General features: G+C 45.7%; 1 protein-coding gene across 2 annotated transcripts in view; it reads left to right on the top strand.

The window, feature by feature from the left end:
* ASTN2 (astrotactin 2) overlaps nucleotides 1-24552 on the top strand; it is a 661578-nt gene that overhangs the window by 319176 nt on the left and 317850 nt on the right. For both annotated transcript variants that reach the window (XM_077468007.1, XM_077468041.1), the window contains one exon: nucleotides 22513-22597. In XM_077468007.1, coding sequence (XP_077324133.1) covers nucleotides 22513-22597 — 85 coding nt within the window. The remainder of the gene's footprint in view (nucleotides 1-22512; nucleotides 22598-24552) is intronic.

Below are 24552 nucleotides of genomic sequence, written 5' to 3'. Positions count from 1 at the left end.
AGGAGAGAGGATCGGTGAGTTGCACCAACACACCACACGTACAGTAGAACATGCCAGGCACACTCACACCCCCCCTTTACCCCCCGATCACCCCCCCCCCAATTACCCCTGCCCCCCCCCAGTCACAGTGACACCAATTGCATTTTTTTTTTTTGCATTGGTGTCATTTGTGACTGTAATAACTGTTAGGGCAGTTAGGGTTAGCCCCCTTTAGTTCTAATGTGCCCCCCTAACCCCCCCCAATAAAGGTTTAACCCCGTGATCACCCCCCGTCGCCAGTGTCACTAAGGCTGGGTTCACATTGCAGCGGTTTATGAGAACGAATGTGATTCGCACCGCACTGCAGTGCAAATCACATCCGATCTCTGTGCGATTCGAGTTCAGCCATACAGATAGTATGGCTGAATTCGCGCCGCACCCGCCGCAAATTCGCACGGGACCCTTTTTTTGGTCCGCAGCAGAATCGGATCGCATGGGTGTTCACACCATACGATCCGAGTTTGCAGATCGCACTGCGATATGCGAACTGATCTGGGGGTGTCATTAACATTTCACTGACACTCCCAGCAGTTCGCATAGGGCAGTGTGAACTGCCGCCGGGAGGCATGCGATGCGGGAACCCGCCGTGGATTCGTGGCGTTCCCGCATCGCTCCAGTGTGAACCCAGCCTAATAAGCGATCATTTTTCTGATCGCTGTATTAGTGTCACAGGTGACGCTAGTTAGGCAGGTAGGTATTTAGGTTCGCCGCAACTTTTTATAGCGCCAGGGACCCCCATATACTACCGCATAAAGCCCCCTGATTGCCCCCTAGTTAACCCTTTCACCAGTGATCACCATATAACTGTTACAGGTGACGCTGGTTGGTTAGTTATTTTTTTATAGTTTCAGGGCACCCGCCATTTATTACCTAATAAAGGTTTAACCCCCTGATCACCCGGCGGGTGTCATTTGTGACTGTAATAACTGTTAGGGCAGTTAGGGTTAGCCCCCTTTAGTTCTAAGGTACCCCCCTAACCCCCCCAATAAAGGTTTAACCCCGTGATCACCCCCCGTCGCCAGTGTCACTAAGGCTGGGTTCACATTGCAGCGGTTTGAGAACGGATGTGATTCGCACCGCACTGCAGTGCAAATCACATCCGATCTCTGTGCGATTCGAGTTCAGCCATACAGATAGTATGGCTGAATTCGTGTCGCACCCGCCGCACCCGCCGCAAACTCGCACGGGACCCTTTTTTTGGTCCGCAGCAGAATCGGATCGCATGGGTGTTCACACCATGCGATCCGAGTTTGCAGATCGCACTGCGATATGCGAACTGATCTGGGGGTGTCATTAACATTTCACTGACACTCCCAGAAGTTCGCATAGGGCAGTGTGAACTGCCGCCGGGAGGCATGCGATGCGGGAACCCGCTGCGGATTTGTGGCGTTCCTGCATCGCTCCAGTGTGAACCCAGCCTAATAAGCGATCGTTTTTCTGATCGCTGTATTAGTGTCACAGGTGACGCTAGTTAGGCAGGTAGGTATTTAGGTTCGCCGCAGCTTTTTATAGCGCCAGAGACCCCCATATACTACCGCATAAAGCCCCCTGATTGCCCCCTAGTTAACCCTTTCACCAGTGATCACCATATAACGGTTACAGGTGACGCTGGTTGGTTAGTTATTTTTTTATAGTTTCAGGGCACCCGCCATTTATTACCTAGTCTCACTAGTGTACCCCTAAATTTAGGGGTGTCTACTTTCCAAAATGGGGTCATTTGGGGGGCGTTTGTGCCATCTTGGCATTTTATGGCCTTCAAAACTGTAACGCCCTTAGAAAGCCTGAAGGCGGTGCTTGGTTTTCGGGGCCCCGTACGCGGCTAGGCTCCCAAAAAGTCCCACATATGTGGTATCCCCGTACTCAGGAGAAGCAGCAGAATTTATTTTGGGGTGTCATTTCACATATGCCCATGGCATGCGTGAGCAATATATCATTTAGTGACAACTTTGTGAAAAAAATAAATAAAATAAAAAAGTTTGTAATTTTCCCGCAACTTGTGGCAAAATATAAAATATTCCATGGACTCAACATGCCTCTCAGAAAATAGCTTGGGGTGTCTACTTTCTAAAATGGGGTCATTTGTGGGGGTTTTGTGCCATCTTGGCATTTTATGGCCTTCAAAACTGTAATAGGTAGTGAGGAGTGAAGTCAAATATTTACGCCCTTAGAAAGCCTGAAGGCGGTTCTTGGCTTTCGGGTCCCCGTACGCGGCTAGGCTCCCAAAAAATCCCACACATGTGGTATCCCCGTACTCAGGAGAAGCAGCAGAATTTATTTTGGGGTGTCATTTCACATATGCCCATAGCATGTGTGAGCAATATATCATTTAGTGACAACTTTGTGTAAAAAAAAAAAATATATTTTTTTTTTGTCATTATTCAATCGCTTGAGGCAAAAAAATAAAATATTCAATGGGCTCAACATGCCACTTATCAATTTCCTTAGGGGGTCTACTTTCCAAAATGGGGTAATTTGGGGGGGTTTTGTACTGCCCTGCCATTTTAGCACCTCAAGAAATGAGATAGGCAGTCGTAAACTAAAAGCTGCGTAAATTCCAGAAAACGTACCTTAGTTTGTAGATGTGACAACTTTTGCGCAAACCAATAAATATACAGTTATTGACTTTTTTTTTACCAAAGACATGTGGCTGAATACATTTTGGCCTAAATGTATGACTAAAATTGAGTTTATTGGATTTTTCTAATAACAAAAATTAGAAAATATCATTTTTTTTCAAAATTTGCGGTCTTTTTCCATTTATATCGCAAAAAATAAAAATCGCAGAGGCAATCAAATACCATCAAAAGAAAGCTCTATTTGTGGGAAGAAAAGGACGCAAATTTTGTTTGGGTACAACATTGCATGACCGCGCAATTACCAGTTAAAGCAGCGCAGTGCCAAATTGTAAAAAGACCTCTGGTCATTTACCAGCAAAATGGTCCGGTCTGAAAGTGGTTAATGCCCATAGCTGTGGATTTGTCGAAGTTATTTTTAGGTTAGACATGTTCCCATACCTCTGAAATTCTTTAATTAGATTTGTAAGAGAAATGACCGGGTTTGTCAGGGAAAACAAAAGATCGTCGGCATATGTGGAAATCTTTTACTGAGTTTGATCGATGGTGATTACTGAAATATCCGGGTTTTGCCGTATCGTGCATAAGAAGGGTTCCAGTACCAAGGCATAGAGGAGGGGTGATAAAGGGCAACCCTGTCTGGTCCCATTGGAGATGGAAAAGGGGTCAGAGAGGACTCCGTTGGCCTTGACTTGGGCTGTAGGTATAGAATATATGTTTGAGATCCAGTTAAGCATGTGCCTGCCAAGTCCGATGTGTTTAAGGACCGAGGCCATAAATTCCCAACTAACCCAGTCGAAGGCCTTTTTAGCGTCTGTACTGAGAAAAACACATGCTGTCTTAGTCACTAAGGCCCTGTGTATTAGGTTAAGCACCTTAGTGGTGTTGTCCCTAGCCTCTCTTGTGGGGACAAAACCCACCTGATCCAAATGTATGTTGGCTAGTACCTTCGTAAGGAGTTTGAGATCTATGTTTAGTAGTGATATGGGCCTAAAGCTACCGCAGGCCTACAGATCTTTTCCGTCTTTGGGTATGAGGGAAATGAATGTGGGCACTTAGCGTGTCTCTCTGAAGCCGGCCACCATTCATGAGATTATTAAAAAGCTTTAGCATGTGCGGGCCTTGGATTGGAATTAAGCCGCGTACACACGTGGCGGACTGTCTGGCCAACTTAGTCCGTCAGACAATCCGACGGACAGTCCGTCATACTTTCGAATGAACGAACTTGCCCACACACGGCACTTTTTGAGCGGACTAATACGCCATACTATCCGCCCTACTTTTGAAATGAACGGACTCGCCCACACACGCGGAGGAAAGTCCGCTAATTTCGAGCGCGTCTCTAGGTAGGCGGGGCCCGCGATGGAGACGTCGCTGACCCCGCTGCCTGGTATGGACTTAAAGGGGAACCCCAACGCCGAAAAAAATCGGCGTGGGGGTCCCCCCCAAGTCCACAACAGACCCTTGTCCGAGCACGCTACCCGGCCGGCCAGGAAAGGGGGCGAGCGAGCGCCCCCCCCCCCCCCTGAGCCGTACCAGGCCGCGTGCCCTCAACATGGGGGGGTGCCTTGGGGAAGGGGGGGCCGCGCAGCCCCCCCACCCCAAAGCACCTTGTCCCCATGTTGATGAGGACAAGGGCCTCTTCCCGACAACCCTGGCCGTTGGTTGTTGGGGTCTGCGGGCGGGGGGCTTATCGGAATCCGGGAGCCCCCTTTAATAAGGGGGCCCCCGGATACCGGCCCCCCACCCTATGTGAATGAGTATGGGGTACAATGTACCCCTACCCATTCACTTGTGAAAAAAAAGTACAAAAAAAACACAACACAGGGTTAAAATATTTTATTGCACAGCTCCGGGGGTCTTCCGTCTTCGGGGGTCTTCTCGCCGGACTCCTCCGCTATCTTCTTGTAGCTTTTTTGCTAGCGGAGGAGTCCGGCTTTCTTCCTCGCCGCCGGCCTCTTCTCCCGACTTCAGGGGTCTTGTCCCCCTCTTCGGTTCTTCTGTCGCCGTCGTCGCCGCCATCGCCTCCTGTTCTTCTTCTTCTTCTCCAGGAGATGTTGCCTCGACGATCTCTCCGGCCGGAATGCCAGGGACGCACTGCGCGGCCACTTATATAGGGACAATGGGGCGGTGTCACATGGCTTTATGTCACATGGGTAGGTCACATGGGTTGATGTCACATGGGGACTATGACATCGTAAGGGGGCGGGGTCACCATGTGACCAACCCATGTGACATAAAGCCATGTGACACCGCCCCATTGTCCCTATATAAGTGGCTGCGCAGCGCGTTCCTGGCATTCCGGCCGGAGAGATCGTCGAGGCAACATCTCCTGGAGAAGAAGAAGAAGAACGGAAGGCGGCGGCGACGGCGGCGACAGAAGACCGGGCCACCGCCTGTAAAAGAGCTATAAGAAGGCGCGGTGGCCTGGCAGAAGAACCGAAGAGGGGGACAAGACCCCCGAAGTCGGGAGAAGAGGCCGGCGGGGAGGAAGAAAGCCGGACTCCTCCGCTAGCAAAAGAGCTACAAGAAGATAGCGGAGGAGTCCGGCGAGAAGACCCCCGAAGACGGAAGACCCCCGGAGCTGTGCAATAAAATATTTTAACCCTGTGTTGTGTTTTTTTTGTACTTTTTTTCCACAGGTGAATGGGTAGGGGTACATTGTACCCCATACTCATTCACATAGGGTGGGGGGCCGGTATCCGGGGGCCCCCTTATTAAAGGGGGCTCCCAGATTCCGATAAGCCCCCCGCCCGCAGACCCCGACAACCAACGGCCAGGGTTGTCGGGAAGAGGCCCTTGTCCTCATCAACATGGGGACAAGGCACCCCCCATGTTGAGGGCACGCGGCCTGGTACGCTCAGGAGGGGGGGGGGCGCTCGCTCGCCCCCCTTTCCTGGCCGTCCGGGTAGCGTGCTCGGACAAGGGTCTGTTGTGGACTTGGGGGGGACCCCCACGCCGATTTTTTTCGGCGTTGGGGTTCCCCTTTAAGTCCATACCAGGCGGCGGGGCCAGCGTCGTCTCCGTCGCGGGCCCCGCCTACCTGGATACCCGCTCGAAATGAGCGGACTTTTCTCCGGGCGGGAAAAGTCCACTCATTTCAAAAGTACGGCGGACTGGCACACACACGGGCGGATTGTCCGCTGAAATGCGAGTCCGACGGACTGTATTACGGAAATTCCGAAATACTTAGTCCGCCAGACTGCACGCTGAAAAAGTCCGCTGAAGCCCACACCCGAGCGGACTGTCTGCTGAAATGTGTTTCGGCGGACTAAGTAGGCCAGACAGTCCGCCCGTGTGTACGCGGCTTAAGAGTTTGATAATATTGAAGAGTCAACCCATCCGGCCCCGGTGCCCTTCCCGGTTTCATGTTTTTGATGGCGTATTGTAGTTCCATCAATGTGATGGGTTCTTCCAATGCGGCCGCACTTTCCTCTGAGAGTTTGGGTATATTAGATTGAGTAGGATAATCCCCTACTGTAGCGTCATTGGGTAACTGTTTCGGGAGATTGTATAAGGAGGAATAGTAGGTCCGGAATGCATTGGCGAGCTGAGTGGGTAAGGCTTTCCTCTGTCCTGAGGGAGATATAATTTGGGGAATATACGCCGAGAGTCTCTGTTGTCTAACTGTTCTGGCAAGGAGTTTCCCGCACTTGTTCCCTGACTCGTATGTAAGTTTCCTACATGTTTGCAAAGCAGCTTTCGCCCGGTATTGTAACAGATCTACTGTTTGTTTGTGGAGGGTCAGCAGTTCCACTTTTAGTGATGTTGTCGGGTTTCGCTTGTGTTCCTTTTCTAGGTCATGTACCTTCTGTAGGAGCAACTGAAGTTGTTTCTCCCGTTCTTTTTTAATATGTGTCCCGAGCTTAATCAAAATTCCTCTAATTACAGATTTGTGGGCTTCCCACAATATCTCAGGATCACAGTTGTTAACATTGTTGGTTAGGAAATACTGATTAAGCTCTCTTGTGATATCGATCAGTACTGAGGGGGTCTGCAATAAGCTTTCATTTAGACTCCAGAATTTTGCTTTAGTCATCAAAGTCCAAGACAGGGAGTAACGTATCGTGATAGGTGCATGGTCTGACGAAGTTATGCTACCTATGTCCGCCTCTAGTTGGTTATGTGGTAACAGGAAGAAGTCGATGCACGAGTATGTTTTGTGTGGAGGTGAGAAGAACGTATAGTCCCTCTCCCCTGCGTGTTGGAGCCTCCACGCGTTTATCTGCTGGGCCTCATGGAGAACTCGAGTGATGCGTTTATGTAGGCTGGTGCGCAGAGAGGAGGCACCGGTAGATGTGTCCACTGTTGGGTTCAGGGGGACGTTGAAATCCCCATCAATTGTCCTTCAGTAAAGTCCATCAGAGTGGTCAGCGTATCTTGCATAAAAGCGTCTTGTCTGTCGTTTGGTGCGTAGATTGTAGCTAGTGTCACCAATACTTCACCTATAAGCCCTTTAATAAACACATATCGCCCTCCCGTATCTATTTTCGTGTCCCCACATGTCCAAGGTATTTTCCCTGCCAGGAGTATGGATACTCCCTTAGATTTGCCCGCTATATTTGTGGCATGGTATGTAATTGGAAAATACAGTTTTTTCAAACACGGAGGTGTCCCTGTCCTGAAGTGGGTTTCCTGAATGAACGCTATGTCTGCTCTCACTCTTTTGAGACCATTCAGGAGCATGCAGCGTTTCTCAGGTATATTTAACCCTTTAGCGTTCAGTGAGAAAACAGTAACTTGGTCCATCGCGCTCGCGTCAAACAGGCAAAATGTCAATTACCTGAAAGGGGGGGGGGGGGGGATACTTAGTGTAGTGTAGGCAGAAGAGAAAGAAGAGTCTAGCGAGGAGGAAGGAGGGGAGAGAAACAGGGAGAGTTCAAAGAGGAGTGAGGTGGACAATCGGTTTTTATCGAACGTCCGTTCTAGAGACAGTTGTTAATAAAAAACTGCGTGCAAGTTTTTGCAACAAAGCACACTTCAGTTATCACTGCGAAACTGCTTCAACTTATGGGGATGTGGTTAGACTCTGGCCGTGGGAGCTAACCCCGGTCCGCCAAGCCCATCCGCCCTAAAGTGTAACTTAGGCATGTAACTTCAGTAACGTTAAAAACTAAATCCAATAAATGGTCAAGCAAGCACTACATTTATATATGTAATTCACAGATGTATTCAAACCTAACCCCAATATTGTAAATATATAACATAACACACATAAACATTATCTGCAGGCAGCCAATAATATAACTGGAACCCGGAGCTGTGAGTGCTCTTACCACCCCCTAGACCTCTCCGGCCAAAATTACGGCAAAGCTGTTTTTTTTCCCCTACTCAACTACTGGGGATGCATTGTGAAGCAGGTGGGTCCATAGAACCCCCAGATCCCCCCCATATTCTGAAACCCAGGGTTCCCCCCGGGGACCACACCCCCCACCAACATAGGTACTCCTTCTTATCATATTAACATACTGCAAGGATGTGGGACATATCGGGTGGCATAGTGGTGTAGTGGTTAGCACTCTCGCCTAGCAGTAACAAGGGTTGCTGGTTCGAATCCCAACCACAACACTACCTGCCTGGAGTTTGCATGTTCTCCCTGTGCCTGCATAGGCTTCCTCCCACAATCCAAAGATATGCAGGTAGGTTAATTGGCTTCTGTCCAAAATTGGCCCTAGTATATGAATGGGGACCTTGGATTGTGGGCTCCCAGTAGGGACCAATGTAAGTGTGCAATGTACAGGGATAGGGACAATTGTAGACACTCACCCAGGATGGGCTGGTGTCTTTATTCAACTTTACTAACTATGAAACTATATTAACAGAAGTTTTAGTTGTGTATTTCCCTCCCGTATTTGTTCTTGCACAAGGTCAGTGTTCTAGGGTTGTCAGTCACCATCTATGGGGCTTCCTTCTTTCGATATGAAAATTAGTCCCCTTTGTATCTCCAATGGTTGTGCCATTTTTAAACCCCGTTTTATTTTGCAGACATGCAAACGATCCGCCGTGGGGGTTCCAGAGGGTTTGTATTGTTTCCCTCCAACCCCCGGCTGGCCAATAAAGGGTTGGGGGGGGGGGGTGGCCGCCAAGGGGCCACATCAGCGAGTCACTGCAGGTGTCTGTCGCATCTGGTAAATAATAATGATTTTTAAATATTATTATTACTGGTTTTTTTTAAACCAATTGATGAACAGTTTTGTTTTTTTTAAACCAATTGATGAAATTTTATTATTATTATTATTAGTAGTAGTAGTGGTAATAGTAATGATAATAATAATAACAAATAATAATAATATTAATTTTTTAATATTATTATTACTGTTTTTTTAAACAAATTGATGAACAGTTTTTTTAAACCAATTGTTGAAACGCTATTATTATTATTATTAGTAGTAGTAGTAGTAGTAGTAGTGGTAGTAGTAGTAGTAATAGTAATGATAATAATAATAATAATAATAATAATACATCCGGATTAAAATATGGACCTAATTAGAATAAATATATGAGAAGAATATATCCAAAAATTAATACTGTATGTGTATAACTCAAGCTACACACTTTACAGTCCAAATTTTAGTCCCTGAGCAATCCCCCTCCAGCCTCACCATTCTTGACTTGTAAACTAACAATTAAATATATGTATATTAAAGTGTATATCCAGGCTTTGTCCAAATGTACCCCCATACCAACCTCTCTTTCCGTAAATCATCATCCAGTATTATTTTTTTATTTTTTGGACTTTGTTCTTGTAGCAAGAAAAACAGCTTGTTTGCACTCCCTGTGACACCATCCCCAGGCTTGTAAAATGTTTACAGGTCAGTTCCTGAATTCCCCCCTAGAACCACAGGGTGGCACAGTGGTGTAGTGGTTAGCACTCTAACCTAGCAGTAAGAAGGGTCGCTGGTTTGTATCCCAACCACAACACTACCTGCCTGGAGTTTGCATGTTCTCCCTGTGCCTGCATGGGCTTCCTCCCACAATCCAAAGACATGCAGGTAGGGTAATGGGCTTCTGTCCAAAAAAAATTGTCACTAGTATAGGGAGACCAGTGAACATCTGTTCACTGATCTCTCCTGCCTAATATAACCCAGAAGAAATGTGTATTAAATGACTTCAGAGTCTTGCTGTCATTTTCACCTGCTGCATTGACCGGGGAAGAAGCTAATGGGGCACAACCTCCATTATCTTCAAAGGAGGAAAGGTAACTACTGGCACTGTTGGACATCTTCCAACGTCGGAGGGAAGTAAGCATCATGTGCCTTTCATCTTCTGCATTAAGTTTCCTTGGCCGGACAACGTGTCTACAGTCCTCAACGTTGGCCGATCAATGGTGTCCTCAAAGCTGAGAAATACAGGCAGATACTTATCCATCATGCTATACCACCCAGGAGGCCCCAAATTTATTCTGCAGCAGGACAACAACCCCGAACATACAGCCAATGTCATTTAGTATTTTCTTCAGTGTAAAGAAGAACAAGGAATCCTGGAATTGATGGTTCCCCCCACCGAGCCCTGATCTCACCATCAGGGAGTCTGTCTGGGATTTCATGAAGAGACAGAAGGATTAGAGGCAGCCGACATCCACAGAAGATCTGTGCTTAGTTCTCCAAGATGTTTGGAACAACCTACCTTCAGAGATCCTTCAAAAAAAATGTGTGCAAGTCTACCTAGAAGAATGTGATGGTTTGTCCCCCCCCCCCAGCCCTGATCTCACCATCATGGAGTCTGTCTGGTATTCCATGAAGAGACAGAAGGATTAGAGGCAGCCGACATCCACAGAAGATCTGTGCTTAGTTCTCCAAGATGTTTGGAACAACCTACCTTCAGAGATCCTTCAAAAAAAAATGTGTGCAAGTCTACCTAGAAGAATTGATGCTGTCTTTTAGGCAAAGGGTGGTCACCCCAAATATTGATTTGATTTGGATTTCTCTTCAGTTTATGTACTTTCCCTTTTGTTAATTGATAAAAAAATATATATATATTAACACTATTTCTGAAAGCCTTCTTCATCTACAGCGTTTTTTTCACACCTGGGACACTCAATCATGTACAGCATATTAATTGAGCTAATCTTCTATAAAAACCTTTAGATTTTTACAACCTTCCACAGATATGACTTTGTTCTCTCCATCCTACACACCTATTAGACGGGGAACAAAAAAATATCGATTTTTGTTTTGTTCCATTTTAAGTACTGTATATCTATAGCAAAATGGAGCCGATTTACAAAAGGATACAATGACTCTTCACTCTGAAGGGAATTTTCCCTTAGTTTATTAAATGTGGTGAAAATTCACTTTGCAAAGAATACCCAATTATGTGCTTCCAGAGGTCTACTTCTATTTATGGGTTTGTTAGTTTTTTTGGAAAAAAAATATAAAATAAAAATAGTTGTTATAACAACCTCTGGAGGAACCTTAGGGTTCCAAGCAACCCTTAAGGACCCCTGGAGTATCCTTAGGGTTCCCAGGAATGCCTAACAACCTCTGGAGGAACCTTAGGGTTCCAAGGTACCCCTAATGACCTCTGGAGGAATCTTGGGGGTCCAAGGAACCCCTAACAAACTCTATAAGAACCTTATGTTTCCAAGGAACCTCAAACAATCTCTGGAGGACCCTTAGACATCCATTGACCCCCTAACAACCTCTGGAGAAACTGTAGTGTTCAATGAAACCCCTAACAACCTCTGGAGGAACCTTAGGGTTCCCAGGAATCCCTAACAACCTTTAGAGGAACCTTAGAGTTTCAAGGAACAGCTTACAACCTCTGGATGAACCTTTGCATTCCAAGGAACAGCTCACAACCTCTGGAGGATTTTTAAGGTTCCCAAGAACCCCTAACAAACTTTGAAGGGAATAACCACAAAATGCCTTGTTCACCAAAGGCGAGCAAAGCAAGTAGCAGCACTTAAATGGGTATTAAAAGATGACCATAGACTGTCCATGCACAAGGTGAGTCCATAGAATATCTAAATAAATATCTCATATAAGACAAGAAATGAAGATCACGACTCCTCCTAAAATCCCATCACCACACCACGTGGGGTCCTGCTCCCGGTAGGTATTACACTCACCAGATCAAAGTTTAGAGATTTCAGTGAAATCAGCCTCCTCCTCCCACAGTGATTGGCTGTACTCCAGAATCCTCCTCTGATCGGCAGATCATGGTAAGTACTACAACTTTCTGCACAGGAATCCGCTTTCTCAGGAGATCGTTACATATAAGGAGCCTCCACTTAACAGTGACAAAGTGAAACCAGTTAAAAGGAATATAAAACATCCAGATCGCATATCAGTTTGTGTGTGAAGCTCTCACAGCTCATAGAACAGCTAAACGTGGTCATCCACCACAGGACTCACCTGGTGCATGGACAGTCTATGGTCAATCTTTTAATACCAATTTAAGCGCTGCTATTTGCTTTGCTCTCCTTTGGTGTACAAGACATTTTTGTGGTTATCTCTTTGGACTTTATTAGCAGCAGCTATTCTTTGTTCTTTGTTGTAAAAATATATAATGAGGGACCCAGGCACTACCTGTAATAGATATATTTCTAGGTAAATCTATCCTAGATGGCTGGGAAACTCTAAGTTAGTGTTATCTCCTAATTGTTAATATGTTACAAAGGAACCAGAAGTAACCCCCAGACGACACCAGTAGTAGGAGGTAAATCAAAAAGAAATGGACAAGGAAATTGCAGGAAAAGATATAAATGTAAAGTAATATAGGTATCTGATAAATAAGTATCTTATAGATAGTGATACTTATCAGCATTAACCAAATATAAATGGTGACCGACCCTTATCCTACTAGGAAACAATAGGCCAACTATTTAGATCCATTACCGTAAATTCTCTAAACAGTAGTGCAATCTGTGGCGTATCTACATCACTGTTTGTAGTACGCTGAGGAAAAATTCCAAATATACAGGGTACAGCCAAAATATAAATAAATATGTGCAAATATAAACAAGTGTAAAATAGTGCAGTAAGGTGGTAGCTGAAAAAATATATATGTACCTCAAATGTGACCAGAAAAGTCACGGCTAGAGTATGTGCTAAGCCAAAAAAATTATATCACCAATATTAACGTATGCACAATATAAATAGTGCTAAGCAAAGAAATACAAAATAAAAATAAATGTACATATACAAAGCCAAAAACCAGAATGTGTTAATAGTGTAGATTTAAATTAATAAATAAAAAAGTAATAAATACGTGGAAGGTCACAGGTGCAAAAATGCAAAAAACACCAAGTGCAAACCAGTGCAAAAAAGGTGCAAAAAAATGCAAAAAAAAGCAATAGCCTCAAAATACACAAAAATAACCACTACATGTGCTGTAGCTAACATAAACATCCTTAAGAGGTGAAGTCCACTTCAAATAGTTAACAGGAGGTAGTTGTATATACTCTAAATCTTCAAACAGGTGAAACTTTAAGGTGACTGGTGCTCAAACAGGTAATTTGGTGACTTTCGTGCTCACCCCCTCAGGTCCCCACTCACCGGATCACTATGCCCACAAGGGGCGAAAATGCGTGTCTGTCATAAGGTGCAGAAAGTGGTCAGCCCAGAGAAAACGTCCACCCTTTTTCTTCTTCCTCTGATGCAAAGGGGTCCCACTAGGGCCGGTGGTTGTGGGTCGGTATGTCCTCAGGAAAATGAAAAAGGTCTCATAGTGTAGTAACTCCAGGTCACAAAAACTTATATTCAAAAATAAGCTTTATTTGTTTGTAGACCGGAATCCGGTTAAAGATGTATAAAAAATTACAAAAATATATATAAAAAACTTTCAAGTCTTACAAGACCATAAACCCACAAAAAGGAGTACATATCATACAAATATATATCTCAATTCAGTCCCGGGGCTGAGATTAAACTACATCACAGAGATTGATTAAAAATAAAAATAAAAATAAGAATAAAAATAAAAATATAAAAAATATATATATAGAAGTCCAGGGCTAGAGACTGCACAAACCCCACAGGGTGATCAAATGCATACAACGTGGTCATCAGTAAAAATTGCCCATCCACAGGGGTCACCATAAAAACTCCCAATGCTGACACCCTAGAGAGGGCCACCCTCCGTTGGCACTACGGGGAACAATAGTGTTCGTCCACGGTCTGTGTACCAGAACCGAGTAGAGGAACGAGCAAAGGAACGGGCAGAGAGACAGCGTGCGTTCCAAGCTGCGTTCCACTCAGCTCGCCAGACCAGAAGTGACGTGGTGTGCGTGGCTACATCGTACGAGTTTCGTCATGGACGTCTTCAGCGACGATGCCACGCCACCACACACCGACGTCTTATGGGTCCGAGGAGCTCGGCCCATTAGCCAGAAAAAATCACAGAATAGGGCGGCCGGTCCTAGGATTCCCCATCTACGTCATCACTAGATGTAAATTGTACGGGGAAGCTAAGAGAAGGGGGAGGTGATTAAATTACAAAGTGAAACCAAATTACAATCTGGGATCTCCAGCAGGTAGTACAGGACATCAGGCTGTTGGAATGGAGAGGATCATATCACAATCTTATATATAGGAGGAATGAGCCATTATAAGAGAATTAAATCCTTACAGTTGTTATTAAATGGGTAAGCCCCCTTGTGGCCGTCTACCATAATGCAAACCCACAGGAAGGGCAACTCATATGTTACTAGGATTGTAGGTGGCCAATCCAGCTATTACCTTGTAAAGCAGCGTACAATAGTAAAAAATTTTTTAAAAAATATATAATAACTAGAAAAATAAATAACTGAAAAGATAATAATAAAAAATAATAACGAAAGTAACATTAATGGTCATGGTGTTTAAGTGGCTACATGCAGCTAAGCCCTAAATGGAAGAATATATATGCTACCCCAAAATAAACTATGAGGCATTAAAAGGAATAGACGAAATTTATATATATAAATAAACCATAAATATCCAAATTCAATCACTTGAGGGGCCATTACTCAAAGGCCATAGGTATAAGGCACCCCGTAAAAAGGGCGATAAAAGATGCAGAAGAAGGAAAACAGATGCAAGATACTAGTCATAATAAATTCCCACTAAGTTTAAATACTTATAATCACGGAATTCTGTCGTGGCAATATTTGTAAATGACAGAAAGGGGTCTGTTTGTATTGAAATCCATTCCAAAACAGGGCCCCTATGGGCTGGCTATAAAGCAATTTAAATCTATATCTAGGTTCAACCCCCTAGGGGCAAGGGTGTCAAGGAGGTATATCCAAGCCATTTCATTTTGTTCGCCTGTTTGGCGAATTCCGAACGTTATGGGCCGTTCGCGCCAAATTCGTGTGGCGCTCACGGCCCGCAATGCACTGCGATGGCGCAGTGCATTGCTGGCTCATGATTGGCCAAGCATGCACTGTGACCCCGCATGCTTGGCCAATCACAGCGCCGGCAGCGAGGAGAGCCATGATTGGCCACAGGTAGGATGCCTGTGGCCAATCATAGCTCAGGCTGTGTAGTACACGCCCCACACTATATAAGGCCACCAGCGCGGCGGCCTTGTGTAGTGTGTTGGCGTCTGAAGCAGCTAGTGGGTGTACTGTGTACCTTCAACACAGTATACACCGATCGTTATCGGACGATTTTCGTTCTTGCTCTTCTGTAGTGGTTGTTGTCTGCGTGCCCTGACTGCAGTATACAGCGCTATATTCACCTATATAGCTAGCGAAATATCTATCTTTTATAATAGAGCTTGCAGTCAGTGTTAGGAGCTTGTGTGTGCTGTCTGCGTGCTCTGAACCCAGTACACACCGCTATATCCACCTATATAGCAAACTATCTTGCTCGTTTTAAATAGAGCTTGCAGTCAGTGGTAGGAGCTTGTGCATGCTGTCTGCGTGCTCTGAACCCAGTACACACCGCTATATCCACCTACATAGCTCTTCTCTATTTGAGCCATCTGCCATCTGCAGGAGTTAGTGGAAGTTGTGTGTGCCTCCAGCACAATATACACTACCCAATTGCTGTTTTTCCCAACTCCCTTCAGGCCATTACCATGTCTGGAAGGCCAGCAAGGAGAGGCAGACAGGCGCGAGCCGATAAAAGAGGGCAAGCAGGCTGTGTCTAGAGACAACAGTGCTGGTCGTGGGCATCGTCATCATCAGCACGTGGCCATGGGACACGCTTGTCCTTCTTTTCGGCAGCTGGACATGTTGAGCCGCAACATGCCAACGACTTGGTAGAGTGGATGACCAAGCCCTCTTCATCCTCCTCATCCTCTCTCACCCAGGCTCAGGGTACTAGCAAAGCAGCTGCCAACGAATCGTCTTCCCTCCTCTCAATGTCATCATCAGTGACTCCTTCCCTAGACCCACCATGTCCTCCTGAGGAGTCTCCTGAACTCTTTGAGCACAGTGTTGGGTACATGCTCCAGGAGGATGCCCAGTGTTTTGTAGGCTCTTATGATGATACTCAGCTAGAGGAAGGCAGTAGCGTGAATGCAGAGAGAGGGGATGCTCAAGAAGGACAGCAATCTGGCAGTCATGTTCCACAAGCTGCAGCATACTGCCAGGTTTGCTCCAGCGATGAAGAGGGAGGGGATGATGAGAGCACTGACTCCACGTGGGTGCCTGGTAGGGGAGAGGAGGAGGAGGAGGAGGAGGCACATGTCCAATGAGGCAGGATGCCCTCTGGGGGCCAGCTTAGGGGCAGCACACCGACTGAATCACACCGCAGAGCTCCGCCTGTGCAGGGCGCTGCCTCTGCGCGTTATTCTAAAAGTTCTTTGGTGTGGGCCTTTTCTGAGACGAGTGCATCAGATCGCACTGCTGCTATTTGCAACATATGTCTCAAGCGTATCTCGCGTGGCCAAAACATCAGCCGCTTGGGCACCACATGCTTGACCAGACATATGTTGACCTGCCATGCAGCTCATTGGCAAGTGTACCACAAAGACCCACACCAAAGAACAAAGCAGACCTCTCCTTGCTCCTCATCAGCTGGCATCTCCAACCCCACTAGACCTTCAGTCCTCTCTGAAACCTGCTCTGAGAGGAATGAAGGTGTAGAATTAGGTGTGTCACAGCCAAGTGCTTCCGGGCACTCTGCTAGCAGTACACCCATGTCCGATTATAGCAGGCAAATGTCCCTGCCCCAGCTGCTGGAGCGGCGAAAGAAGTTCACTCCCAGCCATCCACATGCCCAGCGGTTGAATGCTAGCTTGGCTAAATTGCTAGTATTTCAACTGCTGCCTTTTCAGTTGGTAGACTCGGCCCCCTTCCGTGAGTTTGTACAATGTGCGGTTCCTCAGTGGCAGGTCCCCAAACGCCACTTTTTCTCACGGAAGGCGATTCCGGCTCTCTACCGGCATGTGGAAGGCAATGTCCTTGCCTCGCTGGACAGGGCGGTCAGCGGTAAGGTGCATATTACCGCTGACTCATGGTCCAGCAGGCATGGACAGGGACGTTACCTGTCTTTCACGGCCCATTGGGTCACTCTTATGGCAGCTGGGAAGGATGCAGGACAAGGTGCAGTAGTGTTGGAGGTTGTTCCGCCACCACGCCTCCAAAATGCTACTATTGGTTGTGACACACCTCTCTCCTCCCCCCCCTCCTCTTCTTCTTCCTCCATGGCCTCTTCCAGTGCTCTGTCCTCAGAACCAGCGGTGCTCCGTAGGCGTTCCAGGGGCTACGCAAGTACGCAGGCAAAACGATGCCATGCCGTGCTTGCGTTGGTTTGTTTGGGGGACAGGAGCCACACTGGGGCGGATGTTTTGTCAGCTCTGCAGGGGCAGGCCGAGAGGTGGTTGACGCCACGCCAGCTTAAGCCAGGAATGGTGGTTTGCGACAATGGCACCAACCTCCTCTCCGCCCTCCGACAGGGACAACTGACCCATGTGCCCTGTGTAGCTCACGTCCTTAACCTGGTGGTGCAGCGGTTCTTGGGCAGGTACCCGGGCTTACAGGATGTCCTGAAGCAAGCGACTACGGCACCAGGACAGGGTGAGGGGAGCTCGGTTTTTTCTCACCACGCCAGTGGGGCATGATCAGGGATGCATGCACTGTCCTGTCACCATTTGAGGAGGCCACAAGGATGGTGAGCAGTGACAGTGCATGCATCAGTGACACTGTACCTCTTGTCCACCTCCTGGAGCATACGCTGCGTGGAATAATGGACAGGGCACTTGAGGCAGAACAGAGGCAGGAAGAGGAGGACTTCCTTGCCTCTCAAAGCCCCCTTTATCCAGACAGTGTTACTGCTGTGCCACCCATCACACAGGAAGAGGATGAGGAGGAGGAAGAGGAGGAGGAGGATGATTGTGTCAGCATGGAGGTGGAGGCTTGCACTCAGCATCAGCAGCAGCAGTCTTGTAGGGATGATTTACAGTCCCAAGAAACCCGTGGACTTGTACGTGGCTGGGAGGAGGTAGCTGCGGACCATGTTGTCCTTAGTGACCCAGAGGACTCCGGCCCGAATGCCTCAGCTAACCACGCTGCATGGCCTCCCTGATCCTGCAAAGCCTGCGTAAGGATCCTCGTATTCTTCGGATCAAGGAGAGGGACCATTACTGGCTGGCCACTCTCCTTGATCCACGGTATAAGGGTAAGGTTGCCGACCTTATCTTGCCATCGCAGAGGGAGCAGAGGATGAAACATCTCCGGGAGGCCTTGCAGAAAGGTCTGTGCAACGCGTTCCCAGAGACTGGGAGGTTACAAACTCCTGGTCCTGGACAACATGTTGCTGAGGCATCGGTCAGAAGGAGCGGTGGAAAAGGTGGCCGTCTGACTGATGCTTTCAGACAATTTTTTAGTCCGCAGCCCCAAGGTAGGATCGGTTCCAGCAACCATCGCCAGCGTCTGATTTACATGGTGCAGGAATACCTAGGGGCAAGGTCAGACTTGGACACCTTTCCCACCAAAAATCCTCTGGCTTACTGGGTCTTGAGGATGGATCACTGGCCAGAGCTTGCACAGTATGCAATTGAGCTACTGGCCTGTCCTGCATCCAGCGTTCTTTCGGAACACACCTTCAGTGCTGCTGGTGGCTTTGTTACCAATCACAGGGTGCGCCTGTCCACCGAATCAGTTGATCGACTGACCTTCTTCAAGATGAATCAGTCTTGGATCACCCACAGCTACCAAGCACCTGAAGCTGATGTAACCGAATAATTTTTTTTTAAATATCACATCCCTTCAAGACTGCCTATGCTGATGCTGAGTGACTGTCCTGTTATGTTGATTGTCTATCCTCTTCCTCCTCTGCTGATATGTTGGAAGAACATTTCTGGTTCTGGGTGATGCCATCAGCCCAATTTTTCTGCCCCTGTTCAACAGGGGCGTTTAATTACAATTTTTGATGCAATGCTTTGCAGCAGGGCTAATTCCTGCACTAAAACTAGAGTATATGGGAGAGGTTGCAGTGTCGTGGCACCAGCACCAGTGCCTAAGGCCCAATTTTTCTGCCCCTGTTTAATAGGGGCGTTTAATTAAAATTTTTGATGCAATGCTTTGCAGCAGGGCTAATTCCTGCACTAAAACTAGAGTATATGGGAGAGGTTGCAGTGTCGTGGCACCAGCACCAGTGCCTAAGGCCCAATTTTTCTGCCCCTGTTTAACAGGGACATGTAATTACAATTCTTGATATAATATTTCACAGGAGGGCCCGTTCCTGTGCCCACACAGAGTAACTGTGAGGACTTATAGTGTTGTGGCACCAGCACCACAACCACCAAAGGTAAATTTTTCTACCACTGTTCAACAATGGCATGTAATTACAATTCTTGATATAATCGTTCACAGCAGGGCGCTCCAGCACCCACCAAGAGTCACTTTGAGGGCTTACAATGTTGTGGCAAAACCAACACCTTGTTCCGCCATTTCTGTAGAGAATATAACGCAGGCCCCTACTTTCAAACATCCAACTTACAAACATCTCCTACTTGCAAATGGAAGGAGACAACAGCAAGTGAGATGAAAAAAGATGGACGACAAAACAAATTATACAGGGGTGATAACCCTTCCCTATGTTTTCCAAAAAGCTTAAAAATAGTTTTTTTGACTGGAGCTACACTTTAAAAATGTACCAGTCGAAAATTACAAACAGATTCTACTTAACACAACAAACCTACACAGTCCCTGTCTTGTTTGCACCGCCTGTATACTGCTGTTCTGAGTATATAGGGCCTGGGGCCACATGTATTTCCTTTTTTTAATATGGGTACAGGGTTCCCCTTAATATGCGTACAAGAAGCAAAGGGGCTGGTAATGGGCTGGGAGGGCTACCCGTGCCATTTTTCTCAATGATTTTCAACCATATTGCAGGAACCAGATATAACATTAATACCGCAAGCAGTTTTAAATTATGTTATTTCCGTTAAATGTCATTTTGTGCAGGGACTGTTCTAAACACAGGAAACACTTGGCACTTCACAGGCATACTACAGACACCCCCCAGGCACGATATTTAAAGGAATATTTCACTTTTTTTTCACTTTGAAATATTTATGCTATTTTTAGTATTACTACTATTTTTTTCTACTAGTAATGGAAGCGATTCCCGATTTTTAGCGGGACTGCGGCATTGCGGCGGACAGATCGGACACCTAACTGACCTTTTTGACACTTTTTTTGGCAACCTGTGACATTATTACAGTGATCAGTGCTAAAAATATGCACTGACATAGTACTAATGATGCTGTCAGGGAAGGGGTTGACATTGGGGGCGATCAAGGGGTTAAATCTGTTTTTTCTTTTTTCTTTTTTTCATTTAGAAGAATTTTATTGAACACAACAGACAAAACACAATACGGCACCAATAGACCTTTCCAAACATTTAGCACAATTATACACAATGAACAAAAAACTGCGCAGGAAAATTAACATATACAAATGCGCAGGGGTTGCACTAGAAAAATAACCAACCTACTAACCGATCCCATCTGGGACCCTACGCTGACTTGATTCCCCATTAAAGGAGCACCCACATACTGCTGTATCCAATACTATATAAAATTTAACAGAGGTTTAAAGATAAAGACTAGAAGAAAAAGCTTAGAGGAACAGAGTGAGATAACGGTAGAGCTGGACCGACTTCAGTCCCAGTCTGGTAAGAAAGGGAAACAGAGGTAGAGAAAGTAATTAAAAGAGAAACAAGGGGTGAAGAGAAAAAAAAAAGGAAGACCCCCCTCACCCCAACAGCCGGTCTCCGGATCCCACCCAGGAGGGTTTACAGACCCACCCGGCCAGCCGCAGGAGACGACAGGTCCTTATATTCCTGCGAGAATCAGAATTTGTACCAATGGAACCAAATTTTGTTGTGTTTCACCTCCTTTTTTATTTATTAATTGATATCTACACTATTAACACATTCTGGTTTTTGGCTTTGTATATGTACATTTATTTTTATTTTGTATTTCTTTGCTTAGCACTATTTATATTGTGCATACGTTAATATTGGTGATATAATTTTTTGGCTTAGCACATACTCTAGCCGTGACTTTTCTGGTCACATTTGAGGTACATATATATTTTTTCAGCTGCCACCTTACTGCACTATTTTGCATTTGTTTATATTTGCACATATTTATATTTTGGCTGTATGTTTGGAATTTTTCCTCAGCGTACTACAAACAGTGATGTAGATACACCACAGATTGCACTACTGTTTAGAGAATTTACGATAATGGATTGTAGATTTTTCATCTAGTTGGCCTATTTTTTCCTAGTAGGATAAGGGTCGGTCACCATTTATATTGGGTTAATGCTGATAAGTATCACTATCTATAAGATACTTATTTATCAGATACCTATATTACTTTACATTTATAAATTTCCTGCAATTTCCTTGTCCATTTCTTTTTGATTTACCTCTACTACTGGTGTCATCTGGGGTTACTTCTGGTTCCTTTGTAACATATTAACAATTAGGAGATAACACTAACTTAGAGTTTCCCAGCCATCTAGGATAGATTTACCTAGAAATATATCTATTACAGGTAGCGCCTGGGTCCCTCATTATATATTTTTACAACAATCACAGCTCATGGCCTCCTTTGGGAGGTGTGAGGTATAGGGACGGCAGCACCTTATCTAGTTTTTTACATTTATCACCATAGCGCGGTTTTGCTTCTTCTTTAATCATTCTTTGTTCTTTATATGTGATTTTGTATACATGTACGCTAAGGGAAGTGACTTTGCACACAGTATTCTTTTGATACAAAGAATATGCTTCTTATATGGTTTAATCTTTGAAGGAACTGTAGGGTTCCAAGGAGCCCCTAACAACCTATGGAGGAATCTTAGGGTTCCAAGGAACCACTAACAAACTCTGCAAAAACCTATGTTTCCAAGGATCCTCAAACATCCCCTGGAGGAACCTTAGGGTTCGCAGAAACCCAAAACAACCTCTGCAGGAACCTTAGGGTTCCCAGGGACCCCCTAACAATCTCTGGAGAAGCCTTATGGTCCCAAGGAACCCCTAACAACCTTTAGAGGAACCTTAGGGTTCCAAGGAACCCTGGTTGAGAAAGGCTGTTCTAGAGGATCCCAAAGATATGCATAGTTACATTTGTCTAAGCTGGACCAATGCAATTAAGTAGACATTACCATACCTGGGATTCTTCTTTCTTGCATGAGTACAAATCACCAATCATTGTGTGGTTATAAGAAGTTGGCTACTGTCCGGATGAGCCGTGTTTTAGTAGGATGTTATTGAAAATGGAGCAGAGCTTTAGTTAGTATGGCATATGTGCAAGTGCTTCAAAAATCATTTGCACCAATAATGTACAGGCAGTAATTTTTACTTCCGTTTTGTTTAATATTTCAACGAAATAATTATAATTCATGAAAAGAAAAATTTGGGTAAAATTTTTTAAATCAATATTCTGATACATTGGCATTCTGTTCATTTACATTTACGTATTAAACATCATATTTATTTTTTGCATTCCCTAGGTGAATGTAGCTGCCACGAAGGTTATGCTCCAGATCCCAACCATTCGCACCTGTGTATACGCAGTGACTGGGGGCAAAGTCAAGGGTAAGTTTTCTCAACACATTTATCAGTTTGCACCTTACAATATCTGTTGCTGACCTTGAATTTGTTGCATGCAGTAGAAGTAGAGACCTTTTTGAAAGAAAAATTATATCAGTAAAAAAAAACTGCACTGTGAGAAACACCATGATAAATATTTAGAGCGGGCCTTGACTCAGGTGAACATATCCTTCAAGCCGGTTGTGAAGGATATTAAACTTACAGAAGACATTTTTCCTGGTTCACTTTGCCATCTATTCTTCAGGGCTGTGGGGCTCTTTTCTTGTTAGAAATTTTCCTCAACAATTTCACCCTGGCCATTCAGCCAGTTTTCGACGTAGCACACATTAAGTGGCATTTATCATTCAACAAGTACATTGCTTGGTTATTTTGAGTATTTTTCAATCTAAAATATTGCTTAACCACTTCAGCCCCCCCCCCCGGAAGGATTTGCCCTCTTAATTACTAGGACATTTTTTTGCAATACGTCACTTTAACTGGCAATTGCACCGTCGTGCGACGTTGTACCAAAACAAAATTGATGTCTTATTTTTCAACATCTTGTACCCTGCCTCCTGGAATCTAGTGGCAATAGAGGAATGATGTGCAAAGTACAGGATCCTCTCTCTCTGATCCTTCGAAAAGGTCCGGCCAAGATCCAGCTCCTACCTGGTGGGACAACCACCAGCCTGTACAATACCGACAGTAGATGGCGGGCTGGAGCAGGATCCAAGCACAGCTCCTCAAAGGCAGACAGGGAGTGGACTCGGTCAGGCTGAAAATGCGAGGAGGTCAAAAAATGTCTAATCTGGATAGCTCTCCATCTATCCAGAGGGGGATCCAACATTGCCTGAATTTCCTCGACCGAAAGCCACCGTCCTCCACGACAAAAATCCTGTAGCCTATATCTATTTGACTTTGTGAACTCACTGAACCTCCTACTGGACTTGCTAGCAGGAAATTCCTGAGCCCCTATAACCGGAGATAACGGGGAGGGGTCCATCTGGCTATGACCGACAGCGTGTTCTCAATCAATGGATGATTTTTTAAACTCGCCAGGAAGCTCGAAGTTTGCCACATCAGAGTAGGCAGCGGGAACGGAGACATGACCTGGTCCACCTCCACCCACTCCTTTTCCGTGGAGTGTTTAACCGAATCCAGAGCTCTAGTAAAATAGAACCTCCTGGTGGTATTTGATGGGATCCGGGAAGCCTATTCCTCCTTGATCCTTTGGCAAAGTCAGGGTTCTATATGCAATTCTCTTTACTCTATATCCCCATAGGAACTTACCGCCCTAAGAAAGTGGGGAGGCACCACTACCTATCAACAGAGGGGCGAAGGTCTTGTAGTACAGGAGTGGAAAGCCATCCAGGCCTGAAGTCTTCCCCACCTCCATACCTTGAATTGCAGCTGTAACTTCTAACTCCGTAATGTGCCCCTCCATTTCATCCCTGTCCTGCGGGGACCACTTGGGAATCCCCGAAGCAGCCAAATATTCATCAATCAATAAGGTTTGGGCCGCTGACTCTGCCTCCGAGCTCCCTGATGACAGATTATACAGTTTATCATAATAGCTACGGAAACACTCAGCTATCTCCTGGGACTTAAACAATTTTTGACCCGTGTGGGAGGTTATAGAGGGGATATAGGAATGATATGCCAGGGGTCTACCAGGCTTCCCACCTAATTCGTAAAACAGCCCACGTGAGTCAGTTTGGCTTTCGCCCTTTGCCAGCAGGAGGGAGTTCACAGAGTCCCACAGATTTTGTAATTCTAAGGCCACATCTCTCGCCAAAGAACGTTTGTGTTGCCTTTCCAGCACCCCGATACGTCCCAACAGGGACTCCAATTCCCTCTGTCTATCTTGATTGTTTTTAGCTCCCAATCTAATTAGTACTCCTCTAATAACGCATTTATGCGCCTCCCAGAGCTGACACGGTGAGGTAGCGGAGCCTACGTTC

This window comes from Lithobates pipiens, unplaced genomic scaffold (assembly GCF_037356315.1).
Source record: "Lithobates pipiens isolate NorthernLeopardFrog02 unplaced genomic scaffold, aLitPip1_a1.2 Scaffold_1, whole genome shotgun sequence".
NCBI lineage: Eukaryota > Metazoa > Chordata > Amphibia > Anura > Ranidae > Lithobates > Lithobates pipiens.
Note: the sequence above shows the minus strand (reverse complement) of the source record. Positions and strands in the feature narration are given on the sequence as shown.